This window comes from Biomphalaria glabrata, chromosome 14 (assembly GCF_947242115.1).
Source record: "Biomphalaria glabrata chromosome 14, xgBioGlab47.1, whole genome shotgun sequence".
Taxonomy (NCBI): domain Eukaryota; kingdom Metazoa; phylum Mollusca; class Gastropoda; family Planorbidae; genus Biomphalaria; species Biomphalaria glabrata.
Genome location: NC_074724.1, coordinates 10,243,173 through 10,261,332, shown reverse-complemented (window position 1 = coordinate 10,261,332; position 18,160 = coordinate 10,243,173). Strand labels below are relative to the sequence as shown.

The 18,160-nt window shown below is 36.0% G+C and overlaps 3 protein-coding genes across 8 annotated transcripts in view; 1 reads left to right on the top strand and 2 right to left on the bottom strand.

Annotated features, from left to right (window-relative positions):
- LOC106057891 (toll-like receptor 8) overlaps positions 1-6,676 on the top strand; it is a 130,408-nt gene extending 123,732 nt beyond the window's left edge. For all 6 annotated transcript variants that reach the window (XM_056009439.1, XM_056009436.1, XM_056009435.1 and 3 more), the window contains one exon: positions 251-6,676. In XM_056009439.1, coding sequence (XP_055865414.1) covers positions 253-2,802 — 2,550 coding nt within the window. In that variant the 5' untranslated portion in view covers positions 251-252 and the 3' untranslated portion in view covers positions 2,803-6,676. The remainder of the gene's footprint in view (positions 1-250) is intronic.
- Positions 1-18,160, bottom strand: part of LOC106069203 (phospholipase A and acyltransferase 4-like) — a 410,743-nt gene that overhangs the window by 280,201 nt on the left and 112,382 nt on the right. The window lies entirely within an intron of this gene.
- Positions 11,508-16,061, bottom strand: LOC129922681 (toll-like receptor 4). Its single transcript, XM_056009442.1, has 2 exons — positions 15,850-16,061; positions 11,508-14,590 (listed from the first exon to the last, which is right to left on the bottom strand). Exon 2 carries the CDS (start codon positions 14,136-14,138, stop codon positions 12,060-12,062), a length of 2,079 nt encoding a protein of 692 aa, XP_055865417.1. The 5' UTR covers positions 14,139-14,590; positions 15,850-16,061; the 3' UTR covers positions 11,508-12,059.

Genomic DNA, 18,160 nt, shown 5'->3' with positions numbered 1-18,160 from the left:
TGAATTTGAATGTATGTAAAAGATAAATGTGAATGTTTGTCAAAGATGAATGTGTGCGACTGTCAAAGATGACTGTGATTGTTTGTCAAAAATGATTATATATGCATGTCAAAGGTGACCAACTTTGGTCACTTTAAATAAAAAGAACGTTTGTCGACATTAAAAAAATTCAACAGAATTAAATAGTGTAACAGCGAATTAATATAATATAAATATAAAATAATATTAAAAGACCTTTTTCCATTTACAGATATGAAACATAATTACAGAATAAAAACAACCAAAAAGAAATTCACTGATACTTCTGAGTCTCCATGTACTGACTCTAATCTCACAGTTGATTGCTCCGGACTCGGTTTGGATTATATTAACTCAACATGGTTTCCTTATGACACAGAGGGGATTCTTTTCAATGATAATGGCCTTAATACATTGTTAAATTCCACATTTTCTCACTTAATTCATTTAAAACATTTAGACGTCTCTGACAATTATATTTCAACTATTGATCTTCTCGCTTTTGAGGGTTTGATCAATTTGAAATATCTATATCTAAGCTCTAATAAAATAAGTTTCGATAAAATTTCTGTTGACATTTTCAATCCGTTAAAATCATTAGAGTATTTGGCTATTTGGTATCTTCAAGATCAATATTGTGACGCGCCAAGTGCAATGTTTCGACCTCTTACACAGCTACGTGGTTTGAGTATCAGCACTGTAAGTCATACTCTCTATTTCGGACCTGAGTTTTTAAACCTAACACAATTGTCGGTATTGAAGCTCACAGGATCTACACGAGATATAACCAACACGTCATTTGAAAATATAAAACATCTGAGCGACATCGTTTTGGTAGATATGAAGTCAATTAACTATATAGATGTTAATGCGTTGATACATTTTAAGAACCTAACAAGTATCGTTCTGTGGCGAGTCTTTTATGAAGTGAAAAATGTCTTGCCGATGCTGTGGCCTTTTAGGGGCAGAAACATGACAGAAATTTTTGCGCGATTAGTCACAACGCAAAAATCAATTCCGAATCCCTGGAAAAGTGGATTTCTCAGTAATAAAGACTTACACTTTTTAACAGACATTTGTGTAGAATATGTTACAATGTCATATTGTAATATTTATTACATAACAGCAGACGCCTTAGGTAATACCACTATATGGAATCGTTGTCTTCGTTATGTTGTGGTGTCTGAAAATCCTCTAGTTGGAAGTTACATGGCTTTATATTCACTTAGCATCCTTCAGAACATAGAGACTGTTGTTGTAAATAAAGCTTTGCTATCTTGTGAAACAGTTTCTGATTTTTCACGTTTAGAAATAAAAGATAAATATTTCTTCGAAAACATGTCTCAGAAAGATAGTGAGAAACGTTTCACTATTGAAGACCCAGTTTTGAAATTTATCAGGTTATCTCGAGACACACACATGTTACCCAGTAAAACAGTATACGTATTAAATGGTACAGTATATATACATGTTTCTGAGTCTTTAGCAAGCTGGGATTCACAACAATTATTGGCGGAAGCATCATTTGAACAAGATATAACATTTAAAGGAGCTAACAACTTTAAGTACATTGATATGTCGGATTGCGGAATCCACACGTTTACTGGTAACATTAAGGGTCTATCATCTTTGCAAACTGTGATATTGTCAGGAAACAATTTGAATTACTTGTCAGAGTCATTTTTAGATGGGTTTCTTGGCTTGGAAAATGTGTATGCTTCTAAATGCAACATAGATAAGGATTTTTTTGCTATGAAAAGTGATCGAATCTTTCAGAAGACAAGATCATTAAAAACACTTGACCTCTCAAAAAATTATTTAAATACATTAAGCCCAGGGACATTTCTTACAAATTCAGAAATAATCTATTTACGTTTATCTGACAATCTGTTCAATGATATTCCGTTTAAATTAGCGTTGACACCAAATCTTGTGGAGTTAGACCTCAGTAACAACGCTATCACTACTCTTACTTCTGAAATTACAAACTTACTGGATTGGTTATACTCTAAGAATGGACAAATGAAACTCAAGTTAAATGGAAACATACTTTCTTGTGGCTGTCGTGATTTAACGTTTCTTCATTGGCTTAATCAAACCCTTATACAGTTAGACAACAATAGAAACTACACCTGCATGAACAAAGATGGTGAAAGGACAAACACATTGACGTTCTCTGATCTAGAATCTCTCTGGAGACAATGTTGGGGCGAATTATTTTTCTACATTGCGTTGATTACATTATGTCTTTATGTTATTGGCGTCGTCTTACTGTTTCTCATTTTAAAGAATAAAAACTTTCTTGTTTCGTATTTCTTACAACTTCTCGGCAATTTTAAACTTCACATTAGATCGGATTATAAGACAGATGTTTATATTGGCTATTCAGATGAAGATTATCGATTTCCTTGCCTCGAACTACGCGAACATCTAGAACAGGTTTTAAAACTAAGCACTTTTATAATAGACAGAGATCTGTTGGCTTCTATAGACAAAGCCAGTGGCATTGTGAATGCGATGAACTCTTGTTGGAGAGTTTTACTTGTCTGTAGTGAACGTTTCTTAAAGAGTGAAGACTGGTCCATGTTTACCATGAGGACAGCAGTTTTGTCTCAAAGTCCCGCTAATCCTGCAAGAATTGTTATAATTGTACACAAGAGTTGTCTCTCTTTAATTTCCACTGAACTGTTAAGTGCTGTCAACGATGAAAATATTTTAGTTGTTTCTGAGTGGAAAATAAACTACATTCTAAGTGAAAAGTTGAGAACACGTTTGATTGATTAAATACCTTTCTACTTCTACATATACGTAAAAAAATAAATAAAATACAACTGTAATTAACCCTATAATGCGTGTGGTAGCTTAACCTCTAAACATCATAATTGTAATTCCCTTTTGTATGCACTAATTGTAAAACTTCTCAGCACTTTAAGGGTTAAATGAACATCTAGAGTCTCTATTTCTAAATCAAAAAGATTCGTTCTTTACAGTTAAGATTAAAAATTAAAATTAAAGTATATCCCTAATATAAAGACACACAAACTCACGATAAGACCACAGACCTATATATATATATATATTAGACCTAGAATGGGTAAGTAAATCTTTAAACACTACAAAAAGGCGTTGTTTTGTAAAGTAGTTATAAGAAGTAAACTCTTTAACTTTGTAGCATAAAATTTATTGAATAGATCTAGCTCTCAAAATAAAACATCGGAAATAAGAGCACTCTCTTCTCATAATTATTATTTAGAAATTTTTAGATACATATTCTAAAAGGATATAGGTAATCAATTTAAATGTACACAAAATGATTAAAATCAACAGATGTGAATTATTTCGATCTACGATTTTCCAGAAATTATCTTAACAGGCAATGACAAAATTGTATATATTTGTGTGAATATATAGCTATGTAAATAAAAGCCGTTTCTATTCAAAAATCCGCAAAATGATATAACATTTTTTCTAAACTTTGAATACTATACTATAAGATCATTACTTTTCTAAGACAGAACAGCTCGATTTTCTTAGATTTGGGGCGGCTTCTCTTACAGCTTGAAAAAGAGTTGAGTACATAGCACTTTCTATACATTGGTCTGTGATCAGATTATTGTCAGATAATATTTTGTTTCCGCTTTCCACTCTAGGTCTAATATATATATATATATAGGTCTAAGGAGAAAACAAATTATTTTGCTAATCAGATTTATATTCTAAATATTCCCATATGAAATTGTATATATAAATGTTTTAAAGCAGCATGAGTTCTTTTTCTTCAAAACTGGTTTTAATATCAATATATTTTAAAACGTACATGTATTACAGTATACTTTGGTGTGGATGTTGGGGTTTATTTTAGAAATATAAATCTCCTACAAAAAAAAAACACATTTAAATATTTACGAAAGTTATGAATGCTCTAATAATCATCTAACATCATAAAAATGAAAAACTTTTGAGAGTACATTCAACTAGTTACCGAATTCACACTTTTTTCAATTACACTTTCCTGCTTACAGTTAAATATTCTAAAGTCTTCTGTGAATAAATAATCTTTAAAAAAATCTACATAAATCAATCAAGGGACTCTATTAAGAATCTGATACTAGCATTTAAATTTACCAATACATTTAAATATTCAAAATCATGATGTTGTTAGATCGAATAATATATTTTTTTAAAGAAACTCTTTGAAAATGATAATTACATTATTTTTTAATCGAACTTTAATTTAGAGCTTTCATGTCAAAAAAACAATTTAAACGCTTACAAATCGTGACGCTCTTTTATTTCCCAAGCAGTTGTAAATATAAATATTACTTCTATTTTTACAACAAATCTGCAACTTTAAAACTTCGAAGATAAGAAAACCTTGATTATATTTTTAGTTTTCGTCCACTTTTACAAGGCCTCCTGTCAATTAACTCCTAGAAATCTAATGATTTCTTTTTATGGTATTTTATTTTCCAAAAGACTATTTTTTTGGCATAAACAAAAAAAAAAAAGCGCTCTAAAATACAAGTAGGCCACTAACATTGTCCACTGAGGAGTTTTCTGGTGTTGTGTCTGGTCTGCAGCGGAACTGCCTTTTAACAGGTAACAAAAATCTTCTTAAGAATGCTTGGTGCTTTGAATGTTTCTTCAATGTCCACGCACTTGAAATAACAAATAACAACAGGGTATTTGGTTTTTTTTTTTACTTTCAAAGTCACTCAATCTCTAAGCTTTCATTTTCGTTATAAATTATCTTCCTATATACTTTAGTATTATTATTTATATTATGATAAAAACGAACTAATATTCATTCTCTGGCGCTTCAGGGTTAATCTTCGTTAGAGAGAAACACAACTCATAGTAGTCCCTTGAATAGAGTCCACTGAGAAATGTTTTAGTGATGTGGCAGGTCCCCCATGGTTAGCTTGGTACAACATAGGAAAATGGCGGAGGTTCCCGGTGCACTCGGCCTTCGGCCGTGTCTAGCCCATGCGTTGGGGACCAGATGCATCGGAAATAGCAATGCTTTACATAGGCATTGACCTGGTCTCTTCCAGACAGGTTTTTTTTCAATCTTAGAGCTGAAGAACCTTGGGCTCAGCTTTTAAGACGATCAAACGGTCTGCCGCAGTACCGCACTTTGAGAGCCAACGACAATCTTCTTCTTTTTCTTGTTCTTATTAAAATATTATTATTATTATTATCATCGCAATTTTTCTATTATTTCTGTGTTGAAAAGCCAACAATTTATATAAAAAAATGACTACCCTATGTTACTTTTAAACAATCTATAAAGATTAAGATACAATAAAGTTTAAATGAATAACACAGTGCGATTATTAGTCTTCATGGATCACGTAAAATACATACATTGATCATTATTTAATCATACTGATGAGGAAGAAGTTTACCCATTTGTCGGATGTTAAAAAATCAGAAAACCAGAAAAAAACAGACATACTAAGATTGTTATTTATAATTTTTTGAAATCGAACCTTTTCTATATTTCTCTAGTCCTTTGTCGTATGGGTGTGTAAATAAATCTCCCAGCCTTTCTCTGTCAGCAGCCAATAGTAGCAATAGATGGGTTGGTCCTTTCTTCTACGTTGTTGAGATACAATAGATAGGTTGGTCCGTTTGATTACTTTGTTGAGACACAATAGATATGTTGGTCCGTTCGCTTACTTTGTTGAGACACAATAGATAGGTTGGTCCGTTCGCTTACGTTGTTGAGACACAATAGATAGGTTGGTCCGTTCGCTTACTTTGTTGAGACACAATAGATAGGTTGGTCCGTTAGCTTACGTTGTTGAGACACAATAGATAGGTTGGTCCGTTTGCTTACGTTGTTGAGACATCTTCTCCTTCGTGCAGATTTTCTCTTAACATACATAGTTCGAATATAATTTTTATTTTTTAATGTCCCACAAATTTTGTACAATATTGTAGTGTTTATATGGAATGCTTGGGCCTGGCTTGGAAAATCGATTCGCTTCCAATTCGAGGGATCTTGTTATAATCTCTGTAAAGGCTAGGAATTTAAAGACTAGGGCTTTAAATGTGGGATTTGTAGGACGCCCTTGAGTCCACCCAGCTCCAATGTGTACCTGACATTAGTTGAGGAAAAGTAAAAGCGGGTGGTCATAATGCTGGCCACACATCAACCTTCATGGACAGATGATATAGTTGACCTAAAGATCGAAAAGCCTAGTATGGATATTTCACTTTATACTATAAGTTGGATTGCTGACATTTCTATAATATCTTTTAACGCATTTCTAGCACAAAGTGTTGTACTGTTGACAACGGATGTTGTTTTTGTTTGTTTGTTTTTTCTGATAGAAAACATAATTACATTTTCTTGTTTCTCTAAGATTTAAATGCGACGCTTGTTTTTAACATTGTTCATTTGTTTAATAATGTTTTTGTTTATCATTTCTTTTGATAATGTTGTAATGATATATTAATATCACCGTCGATATTGTCAACACATCACGTACTTTTCAGGCAATTTAAATTTGCATTTATATTTATTGCTTTCGACATACCATTTCAAGTTTATTAAGACATGCAAATACTTAATATTAATACATTGGAGTCGTTTTTATGAGGCAATCATTACAATTATAAGTCAATTAGTTTCAATGAGTTTTTTTTTTTTTTTGCAATGCTAACATAAACACACACTTTATTTGATTTAAAGTGAAAAAAATTTGTAATGATTTTTACTTGAAACAACTTTTTTTTTACAATAGTTAAGTAATAGATGTTATAAAATAAAGTTCTAAATTTATATTATAATATATTATTAATATTATTATAATGTATATTAGCGTCTGTTATTTTTTAGCGAGAATAGCTTCTGATAACTTCTTACTTATATTTACATGTTGAGAAATGTTAAAGATGACATGTTTGATTCTAATATTTAGATTTAATTATGCCTATTGTTTCCGACATGAGATTTAAATAAAAAAAATAATGTAAACCTATGTACTTCATTAGATCCCAAATGATTGTCTGGACTAATATATGGCTTTGTCAAATTCAAATGTTTGTTATGTACAGATAAACAATTCATTGCTTTACTTTAATACTTCGATAAAATATTATTGTGTTTCAAATTTAAAAAAAAAGCAATTCTTTTTTATTATATTGTTACGAATCTCACTATCCAGGCTCTCTGCAAACTGCACCATACACCACCAACTTAAAGAACTTGACAACTCAGGGCTCCAAATTAACGTAAAGGTTTAATGTCCATAAATAACAGCCAATACTGTACGATTGGCAGCACGTAGAACAGTACAAATAGTTCTGCGATAACAAATATCTCTCCGATAACACCGTTCCGCCGTATCAAGTCTTGCACTGGCCTCTCCGTCTCGTTCCGGGCTTGCACTGGGTTCAACAGTTCGGGACTGACTTCACACACTTGGGCTTGTTGTGTCGGACTCGATCACAGACCAAGATCAAGACGCCGTTCGTCTCAACTGTACTTGACAGTACTCCGCACTGAACCGTCGTAATGCTCCGTACAGAACCACACCGTTGAACTGTGCCGTAGTCGACCGTGTTCTGACCTCCTGTCGTGAACCCGCTTTCTGAACCGTCTTGACTGCGTCGCCTCCGCTCTTATATAGGGTCCCTACTGGCCTTCTCGAACCGGACAGAACGCCGCTCGACGTTTCTAGGTGGTCAGATGACTACAACTCTCGTGACGCCCCTGAGCTCTGTTCACGTCGGCGATCCTTCCCGAACTCTCTTGTTGACACTCGTCTCGGCCGATCGTCGTAACTCGTCACGGTTGACCGCTCGTCTAGCGCTGGCCTGGGGCGATTTGCGTCGGCTGACTACACACACCCCACTACCCCCATCTGTGCCACCACCAGGTTTATAACACTGCCGCCTCCTTAGATCTGTCCGTCCCGGACAGAATCAACATCATGGCATTGGCTGTGAAGTTTCATCGCTGTAGGTGGGGGTCGATCGGTGGCAGTTGGCTTGCCTCTTGAGCTTGACGGAGTCATCCATGTTGCAGTCAGCAATGGTCGCTTCCTTCTTCTTCGCCAGTTTGCCTTGACCTGGTTGCCCCGCCGTCGTGATTTCATTGCCATCCACGTGGAATTCAGAAGACGTTTTCTTCTCCTCCAGTTAGCCTTAATCTGGGTGTATCGACGTCGTGATCGCATCCTCATCCATGTTGCACTCAGGAAAAGTCGCCTTCTTCTTCTTCTCCGCCAGTTGGTCTTCATGTGGCTGCAGTTATTTCTTGGTTGAATCACCATGCACGTTGGACTACGCAAACGCCGCCTTCTTCTTTTCCTCCAGTTGATCGTCCTCTTGTTGCAGTGACGTTTTGGTTGCATCGCTCTCTTGTCTGTCGGTACTGAGGACAGCCACTTGACACATGGAGAGGTATAGGATGTAAGGGCAGGGATTACCAAGATTGTTGACCAAAGAGGTGGCTTCATAGGGCTTTGCGAAGAAGGACTGGGATGGGCTTCAAATCCACAGGACAGGGAATTGTGGGACAGGTCATCATCTTCAGCCTTGTCTGGAGGGCATGCTTGTGGGGCAGGTTGGTAACACTTCACTTCATCTTCGGCTTCAGGCTTCATTCGGCTTTCTTCACCATCATCAGGACCTCTCTCTCTCGTCTCAGTATCGGGCCAATCGCTTGTTGGTTTCAGACCTGGTCGATGACTTTCATCGTGCAAATGTCCATTAACTTCAACGTCAGGCTTCCTTGGATTCTTTTCACCGCCATCAGGACTTTCCTCTCCAGTCTTGGCAGCCTGACAAACGTCTGTTGGGTGCCGATCTGGCTGGTATCTTCCGACTTGCAATTGTCTCTCAACAACTTCACCAGGTATCAATGGGTTCCCATGATCACCACCAGGGCTTCTCTCGCTGATCTTAGCATCTGGACGAACGTCTGTAGAGTCCAAGCCTCGCCGGTAGCTTTCATCATGTAAACGTCCCTCAGCAACAGGCTTGTAGGAAGAATCAGCGTTCTCTTGATCTGTTTTGCTGTTTGAGGTGCTCATATCAGGTAAAGCTTCAGCACAAGATTCGTTCGAACTATGGGCAGCTTCCATTGTCTCTTCATCTGTCTCTTTCGGCTCCACAGGTCTGTACTCCCTGTTTTCAGATTGACAGGCAGCACCACATTCATCAGCGTTGCCGTTGTCACTGCATATTTCTTCAAAGCTTTGGGTGGCTAGTAGTTCATTGTTAAACGATGGCGCAGCTCCTTTATCTTTCAAGTCTCTTTGGTCGTACAGGGTTTCTTCCACCACGTCCATCGTTTTGACCACGGGGCTCGTCACTTCTTTCACTGAGGTACCCATCTCTTTAATCTCTCTACAGATGTCCTCGGTGTACTTCTTCAGTGTCACACTCATAGCCCGAATGAACTCTCCAAAATCTGGTGCGACTTCAAACAGATACGTGTCTGGATCTCCCTCTTCTTCAACTATACATTCTCGGAGGCGTGCTTGTAAGGTTTCTTTATTTCCGCTCGTTTTCAGATCTCGATCACGGAGTTCTTCCTTCAGTTCTCTAAATTCAAGTTCGTACAGCAGTTTCATACGAGCCCTAGTAGATCCGATCCAATCCGATTCCGATCCGATCCCACTTCTGACACCAGTGTTACGAATCTCACTATCCAGGCTCTCTGCAAACTGCACCATACACCACCAACTTAAAGAACTTGACAACTCAGGGCTCCAAATTAACGTAAAGGTTTAATGTCCATAAATAACAGCCAATACTGTACGATTGGCAGCACGTAGAACAGTACAAATAGTTCTGCGATAACAAATATCTCTCCGATAACACCGTTCCGCCGTATCAAGTCTTGCACTGGCCTCTCCGTCTCGTTCCGGGCTTGCACTGGGTTCAACAGTTCGGGACTGACTTCACACACTTGGGCTTGTTGTGTCGGACTCGATCACAGACCAAGATCAAGACGCCGTTCGTCTCAACTGTACTTGACAGTACTCCGCACTGAACCGTCGTAATGCTCCGTACAGAACCACACCGTTGAACTGTGCCGTAGTCGACCGTGTTCTGACCTCCTGTCGTGAACCCGCTTTCTGAACCGTCTTGACTGCGTCGCCTCCGCTCTTATATAGGGTCCCTACTGGCCTTCTCGAACCGGACAGAACGCCGCTCGACGTTTCTAGGTGGTCAGATGACTACAACTCTCGTGACGCCCCTGAGCTCTGTTCACGTCGGCGATCCTTCCCGAACTCTCTTGTTGACACTCGTCTCGGCCGATCGTCGTAACTCGTCACGGTTGACCGCTCGTCTAGCGCTGGCCTGGGGCGATTTGCGTCGGCTGACTACACACACCCCACTACCCCCATCTGTGCCACCACCAGGTTTATAACAATATTAAAATTGTAATGGTATAAAACAATTTAACTAGGATAAAACATATATTAAGAAGATACTCTAAAATAAAATAGTTTTGTATAAAGTAGACATATATTTGGTTTAATCTCTATTGCAGAGGTGGGGCTGAAAAAGAATAATGATTCGTGCTTTGTAATTGTAATGACAGCTGGAGTAAGTTTACTTTTACTTTAAGTAACGACCAGAGTATGCCTCAATATAAATGCTCGGGTTAAATATGGTGCAGAAAGATGTGTCCGTATCAGCAACACGAAAATAATAAAAATACTTTTTTTAAAAAGGGGACTTATTTGATAGCGAAAACACCACATTGGCAACCGTATATTAAAATACAGTGGAATTTATTTTCATTTTATAGTATCAAACTAAATGTGTTGGTATAAGCTTTGTAAAAATATAGTTTAATTAAAATTTACCAACGTAAAGCAAGAAAAAGTGTATAAATAAGTGTATAAAAAAAGCTGAATGTCTTCCACCTCCGATGCCTAAGGTGGATCTTTAAAATAAGGTGGCAAGATAACAAAACCATATAGGTCGTACTACAAAGAGCAGGGTGCCTTGACATACGCTGTTATCAGCAGCAGACTGACTGGCTTGGCCACGTTCGTAGAATGCCAGAAAGGTCGACTTCCACAGGGCATTCTGTATGGCGATCTAATAGAAGGCAGGAGAGCCGCTGGTCGCCCATCTTACGTTATACAGATGTATGCAAACGCGACGTGAAGCTCTACAGAATTGACACTGGGAAGAGGTGGCACTGAATAGATCCACATGGAGAGAGAGCATAAAGGAAGGATCACGGATTGCAGATGTAATACACAACAGAAGCATAAAGAAGGGTGAAAATGCAACGGCGCCTGGTGATTATATATGCCAAATCTGCGATAGCAGCTGTGTATCAAGGATTGGCCTATTTAGTCACACAAGAAGTTGCAAAGCGAAAAGATCGTCTCTCGAGACGTAAAATGCCACATACAGATATATATATATATATATATATATATATATATATATATATATATATATATATATATATATATATATTCATAGAAATTAACCCTATGGTTCTGTTCATGATGTAATAAACTATTCACTTAAAATTCGAAGGATATAAAATTAACTATATTATAAAAGCAAACGTTTATTGATCTTAAGAAAACATAACTTACTACAGCTTTACAGTACTGTACTTATTACAATTAAGCCCAACTTACAGTCAAAATGTTTTGCATAATGAATATTACTTTCGTGAGTTGACGTCAGCACCACGTCGGATTTCTGAGGGTGTCAGAGTAGTTAATGTCTGATTTTCGGTTTTCAACGGGATATGATATAATATTATTTTCCCTTTAAATTTCTTACATCAATACTATGTCGCTGAGAAATACAATATGTAAACATATTATGGGAATACGAAACTAAGATTTCGATTTAGGATATACTAAATTGCCCCCCCCCCCTCTTTCTTCAATTGTTATTCATTAATGTAAGCTACTGTAGCCTTGTTCTTAATGATTCTTTGAGCTTATAATCCAGCAGCCACTCGTTAATTCTTATAACATTGTCTTCGGGAATGCAATTGAAAAGTTCTGTAGGCAGCTGCTTGACTTGCGCTTCTTCCACTATGATGACAACACGAAAAGGATTATTTGGCGTGACAGAATAAACAGCTGAACGCACAGTGAACAGGAACCAAAGTTTTCGTTGACCACTAAAAGTATTCGGTAGCTAGAGGTCATGGCCTCCATTATACCTTCAGAGACAGCAGACGAAGGTAAAAGGTCACGGTCTTGCAGGAATGTGGTTAACTTAAGTTTCTCTTCGATATATTCTCTTAAGGTCACGCAGGCGAACTGGTAATCACAGTTACAATACCCGATGAAAACTCCGTATCGATAATCGGATACTTTCTTGAGACGAAGATTCGTAAAAAATTGAAACACATTTGAAATAATAACAGTTTTATTTTTAACCCACAAGAAGACCAGCAGATGCCCAATAACGATGACGAATAGCAGAATGAACGAGAAATTAAGAAACCACCTGCCCCAGCATTGTCTCCAGAGGTCTTCTAGCTGTAAATAGACAAGCGTATAAGTCAACACACCCTCACTGTTAATGCACGTAAAGTTCCTGTTATTGTCAAGCTGGACACTGGTCAACTGCAGCCACTGGAGAAAGTCAATGTGTTCGCATCCGCATGACAAAATGTTGTCGGCTAAGAAAAGCTGAAAACTTCCAAGACACTCTCTGTTGTCTTCAATTATGTCTCTGTCTCTTTTGGAAACAGCGGTGACCACATTCTGCCTCATGTCCAAGTATCTTAGTTCCGGTGTAAGCTTTAAATCAAACGGTATGTCTTTAAATCGATTTCCGGCCAAATTTAAATACGCCAGTTTTCTATTATTTAAAAATGACACAGTAGAAAATAGATCAAGCGCATTATAGGACAAATCTAACTTGGTTAAGTTGACAAGTCTTCTAAAAAACCGATGACTATATTCTGACATTACTGCGCTACTCAGATTGCAATTGTCTAAATACAATATTTCTAGATTAGGATAACTATCCAGAATGTCTCGAGATACGATGGAGACATCATTGAATGATAAATATAATTCTCTTAGTTTAGGGAGTCCTTCAATCGGAATAAGAAATTGGTGAATTCCGTTATTTCTCAAGTTAGCAGAAATGAGATTTTCACCGCCTTTAATTTTTACTGGCACGTTTAAGTATAATCCATTTGCCAAGGAAGATAATGCAATATATTCTAACGAATCTGAAATTACTATGGTTATTTCCGTTGATTTACTTCCCCTTTCTCTGTAGATATTTTTAGAGAATTTAAACTCAAACGGTAATGGTGAGTTTTGCTTTGAGAAAAGTTGGTAATACGGAGTAAATATATTTTCTTGATATGAGGCGTCCAAAGTAAAATTGTCAAACGCATTTATCAGTTTGAACACTTTGCGAACATTGTTATGCATGGTTGGTGTTATGACAGAATGAGCTATAAAGATTTCTCTTAGATTTTGTAACAGAAATATATCGAAGCTAGCCCTGTTTGATCCTATAAAGTTCTTCTCGAAAATATACAGTTTTTTGAGACATCGATTAAATGTGGGGCTGAATAATGCTCCACTCTCAAGTATAAAGATATGATTATTATTAAATATAAGTTCCTCAAGACAGATTTGTCTTAAAAACTTGGTATCCGTTGCGTTCAAAATACCATCTCCGTTTTCAATAGATAAGTAGTTAAACTTATTCCTTCGAGTTTGAAAAAATAGCACAGTTGTCAAGTTTGTGTTGACTAAAGGCCGCAATGTTCGTAATGCTTTATGTAAACCGAGATCCAGCATCTGATACTGGATACTTCTTAATCTTTTAAAAGATGCCAACGCTGCCTCACTGAAGAAATTTATCACAGGGCAGATTACCAGGTATAGATCTGTGACACCTCTTACATTTAGAAAACTGTGATCTTCTATTCTGCTGAACGTTCCAGAAATGTGCAATTCTCTTAAGTAAGGCAGCTTTGCAAAGTCTTCATTAAAGTACAAGATATCCGAAGAAGAACTGACAGATAAGTTTTGTAAGTTGACTAAATACCGAAACATGGCATCAGGAAAACTTTCATTACTAAATGTGTATACATTACTTTGTTGGAATTCACCATACTTTACATATTGTGCTAACATTAGGTCAGTTAGGTTAATTAGATCTCTGAATAAGTCCACAGGTAATTTAAACAGGTTGAGATGATTGCTCTCTAGATTTAAATATCGTAAATTTTTAAGTCCTTGAAAAGCATTGGGCTGTATAAAAGTTAATACATTGTTCTGAAGACTTAACCGTTCAAGCCTGGAAAGCTTGTTTAGTGTACCGTTTGGAACTAAAGTCAATAAGTTTTTGTGTAGCAATATTTCACTTGTGTTTTCTGGAAACCAAGATTTGGATATATAGGTAAGACCTCTTCCTGAGCAGTTGACTACAGTTTTACCAGAGACATCTATTAAATCACAAGGATTTGTAGCATCTGTTAGTAAACTCGTTCTTGGAGAACAACTGTCAACGAAACTGTCTTATAAGTAAGAATTGCAATGAAGACAAACTTGAAACAAATAGGATCCATTCTTTGTAACATTTGTAACTGAAACAAAACAAAAATGTTTTAAAGAAAGTTTTAGCTCTACATAATTTTAAACTTTAATCTTCATTTAGGGCAAGACAGTTGAGTGGTAAAGCTCTTAGTTTTCGAACCAATCCATCTGAAGTTCGAATCTTGGTAAATACTATGACTTTCAATTTCGAGATTTTCAGAACATTCTATAGTTGACCCCATTCTAATGGGCTCATGACGTTTTTTTTAAGGTAATGTAAACGCTATTTGTCATTGTGATGGCCACATGACAGCCTCGTTAACCTTCAGCTAAAAAAACGTGATTTACATTATCTGCTCTATTAACTGTACGGTCTGACAAATGTACTTTACGCGTTTATCTTCGGATAATTTAAAATAAATTGATATTTTAGAAACACCTAGAGACTAATACCTCAACAGAAAAATAAATCACAACACTAAACTAGCTGGAATGATTTTGATAAATTATAAGCACAATTACTCTCTCTTTGTGAACATATTATTAAACTGTTAAACAAAACAATACAGTCACGTAGTTATAGAAGAGAAATCGATAAGAAGAAAAGTAGAGGCGATATAAGTTTTTTTTTAACGTGAAACAATTGGTAAAGAATGTGAAAGTAACAGACTAATCTATGTCAAGGACGGGACACTAACGATCATTAAATTTTACTAATTAGTTATTGCTAAAAGCAAGGACGAGACATTAAAGATCATTAAATAATACAAATGAGTTATTGCTACATAATACTCGGGAATTTCTTTGGTGACGTGATAGCACATTGTAATTATTTCGCGACATTAGCAGGGAGTCCGAACTAACGGACAAGAGTTATTTGTAGACTGCATACATTAGAGACGTGCCATTTCTCATCAAGGACTTAGCGACATTAGACTGTGTCAGGGCCAAGTTGGATCAAACGTTTTCAAATATGTAACCAAACATCCTTATTTTCTTTCTTGTCTGTGAGTTTGCATGCCATATACGATTAATTTGATTGATAGTATGATCTCGCATTAGAAACACTACAAGCATTGCATCTTGTAAGTCCATCATAAACATCACCAGTACCAGTATATATATCGCGATACGTATTTGTACAATTTTAGATGTAACTATTTCTTTCATTGTCCAGACCCGTCTTACCTTGGCTCACCTTTTGCTTAGCGAAATTCCAACATCACAGAATTAACAAATTTTTAAATAATTTCCTATAGCATTTATAACTTATACAACATTTTTTTTGTCTTTCGTATTTTACACTTACCCTTGTACTAGTAATTGTCTCGTATGATGCTCAGAAATCGTGCAAAACACTTTCTATTAGAAGTTCATGTTTTATACAGAGATAAGAACATTGTTGGAGTCATTCATTTTAAATGTAATGGCTGAGTTGACCCCATACTAGAAATATCAAACTGAACTCGTGTTATTAGTAAATCCAACATTTTTATATATGAAAACTTTAAAGTTCAATTCTACATCCATTTTCTCAACTAGGTTATGTCAATAGATGTTTTGTTTTTTTTTTTATTGAGGAAAGTGTTTAATTACTTTCGAGAAAACTCCATAAGTTTCGCTTGCACCAAGGACAGGTTCCGCGTATCAAATGTTTTCAAAGTCAATATTACTTTAGTGAAATTGTATAAGCAGTCAATGAATACACTTTTGTGTGTCTAAATAATATCATAGAAACGGTCGTGTATGTGTTACTGGAACAGGACGTCTTGACGTCTGTCGCTCAAATTCATCAAATACATCTAAAATGATTTACCCTGCACGCCCCCATCCCCCGTCATCCTGTAGGAGGTTTGGACTAGGAAGTAAATTATCTTCAACTCTGAAGGAACATCCGAAACATGGAAACATTGTACAAACGAATATGGTGCCGAAAAATATTGTACAGATTTTGCATTATTCACTAAAAAGGATAAAGCAATATTAAAGAAATATCCAATTGTAATGTACGTGTGTGCTCTTGGTGTGTGTGTGTGTGTTTGTGTGTGTTACGTTTATCTTAATAAATGAAATAATTCCTTACTATTAAGATTTAATCACACCTTTAAAAATTGCATAAAAAGCTTTTGAAACTATAAAGCTTAGTGAACACTAGAATTAAGAAATCGTCAGTTTATTGTTACGGTTCTATGCTCTTGTAAGTCATTGGCATGCAGGAACAAGGAAACTGAAGAGAGAAAACAAGTAAAAGTTGTTTTTTTTTATTTCTTAAATGTGTTTGAACATTGGTCCATATAGAGTCAAAAAAACGAAATAATAATGTTCTGAAGAAGAACTGAATTGATGTTCAAATATTTGGTGTCGTCTTTTTTATATTATTCTTTTAGAATGTAAAAAAAAAATTGTTTTAATCACTGGTTTCTAGATATTATAAACAATAATATAGACAACAATAATTATTTAGTTTACATCGTCATAAACATATATATATATATATATGTTGTTGTTGTTGTTGATGGACAATATATAGCCAAATATAGGTTTAGGGTTTATTTTTACTTGTTAGACTAATCTACACATATAAATGTGTAGTAGCGCTTATTTAAATGATTTACAAAATATATTCCTTCTTACGTCACTGGACATAACATACACTTTTTGTTTTCATACACATACACACTAATAGCCTGGTTACCCCATACAGTTTTGTTTGCGTACTAAAGCGTGACATATCTTAGCAAGAAAGTTGAGATGGATCGGTCACACCCTAAGAAAAGGTGCCAGCGACAGATTCAGACAGGTCCTAGAATGCTAGTGACAAGACCTAGAAAAAGACCGAACAAAATAAACATTGCGACTCAAAGGTTGAGAGACAGGAGAGAGCTGGGAAGCTTTGGACTAGCAAGAAAAAGAGATGTTGTTTTTTATTGAGGTCCTATGCTTCACGAGCACAAAAGACTGATTATGATAATAAAGTAGGGGCTATGAATTACACTACACAGTGCCTGGGGACGAATGTAGCACTTGCCTTACTGAAGCTGACTTAAGCTCGATCTTTAAATCCATTAAACTATAATTGTTTACTCTCATTATTGGTAGGTCATAGCTGTAGTCACATGATCACCTAGTTAACCGGTGATCAAAAACAATGTCTACTGACCGAACGAAACTAGAACAAAAAAAGTTGGGGTGATAAACCTAACCAGACCTATAACTTATAATCTTAAGTATTTTAAACAGTAGAAACATACATTAAAACTGAATTACATGAGTAATGTTATTTATACTGTTGTTAGTCTAGTGGCGGAGCGATATGGTTAAACTGTGTGACACCTTAAACCTACTGACACAAAAGACTCAAGCAAATGACACCATGGTTTGCTTAGCAGCAAGGGGCACTAATACTCATAATTACTCGTGAATAGCCATGTGATTGAAAAGCATTCTGTGACATAATGAGGAGTTAACAATTTTTGAGCATTTGTAAAGACAGGAGTGATTCCACTTAAGAAATTTATATAAGGCCTTTCAAAGGATTAATAATTGTGTGGAGAAGCAGAGTCAGAGTATGTAAGACAGTTCAGTTCAGGACACTGGTACAGTTAGTCTATCGTTAAGTC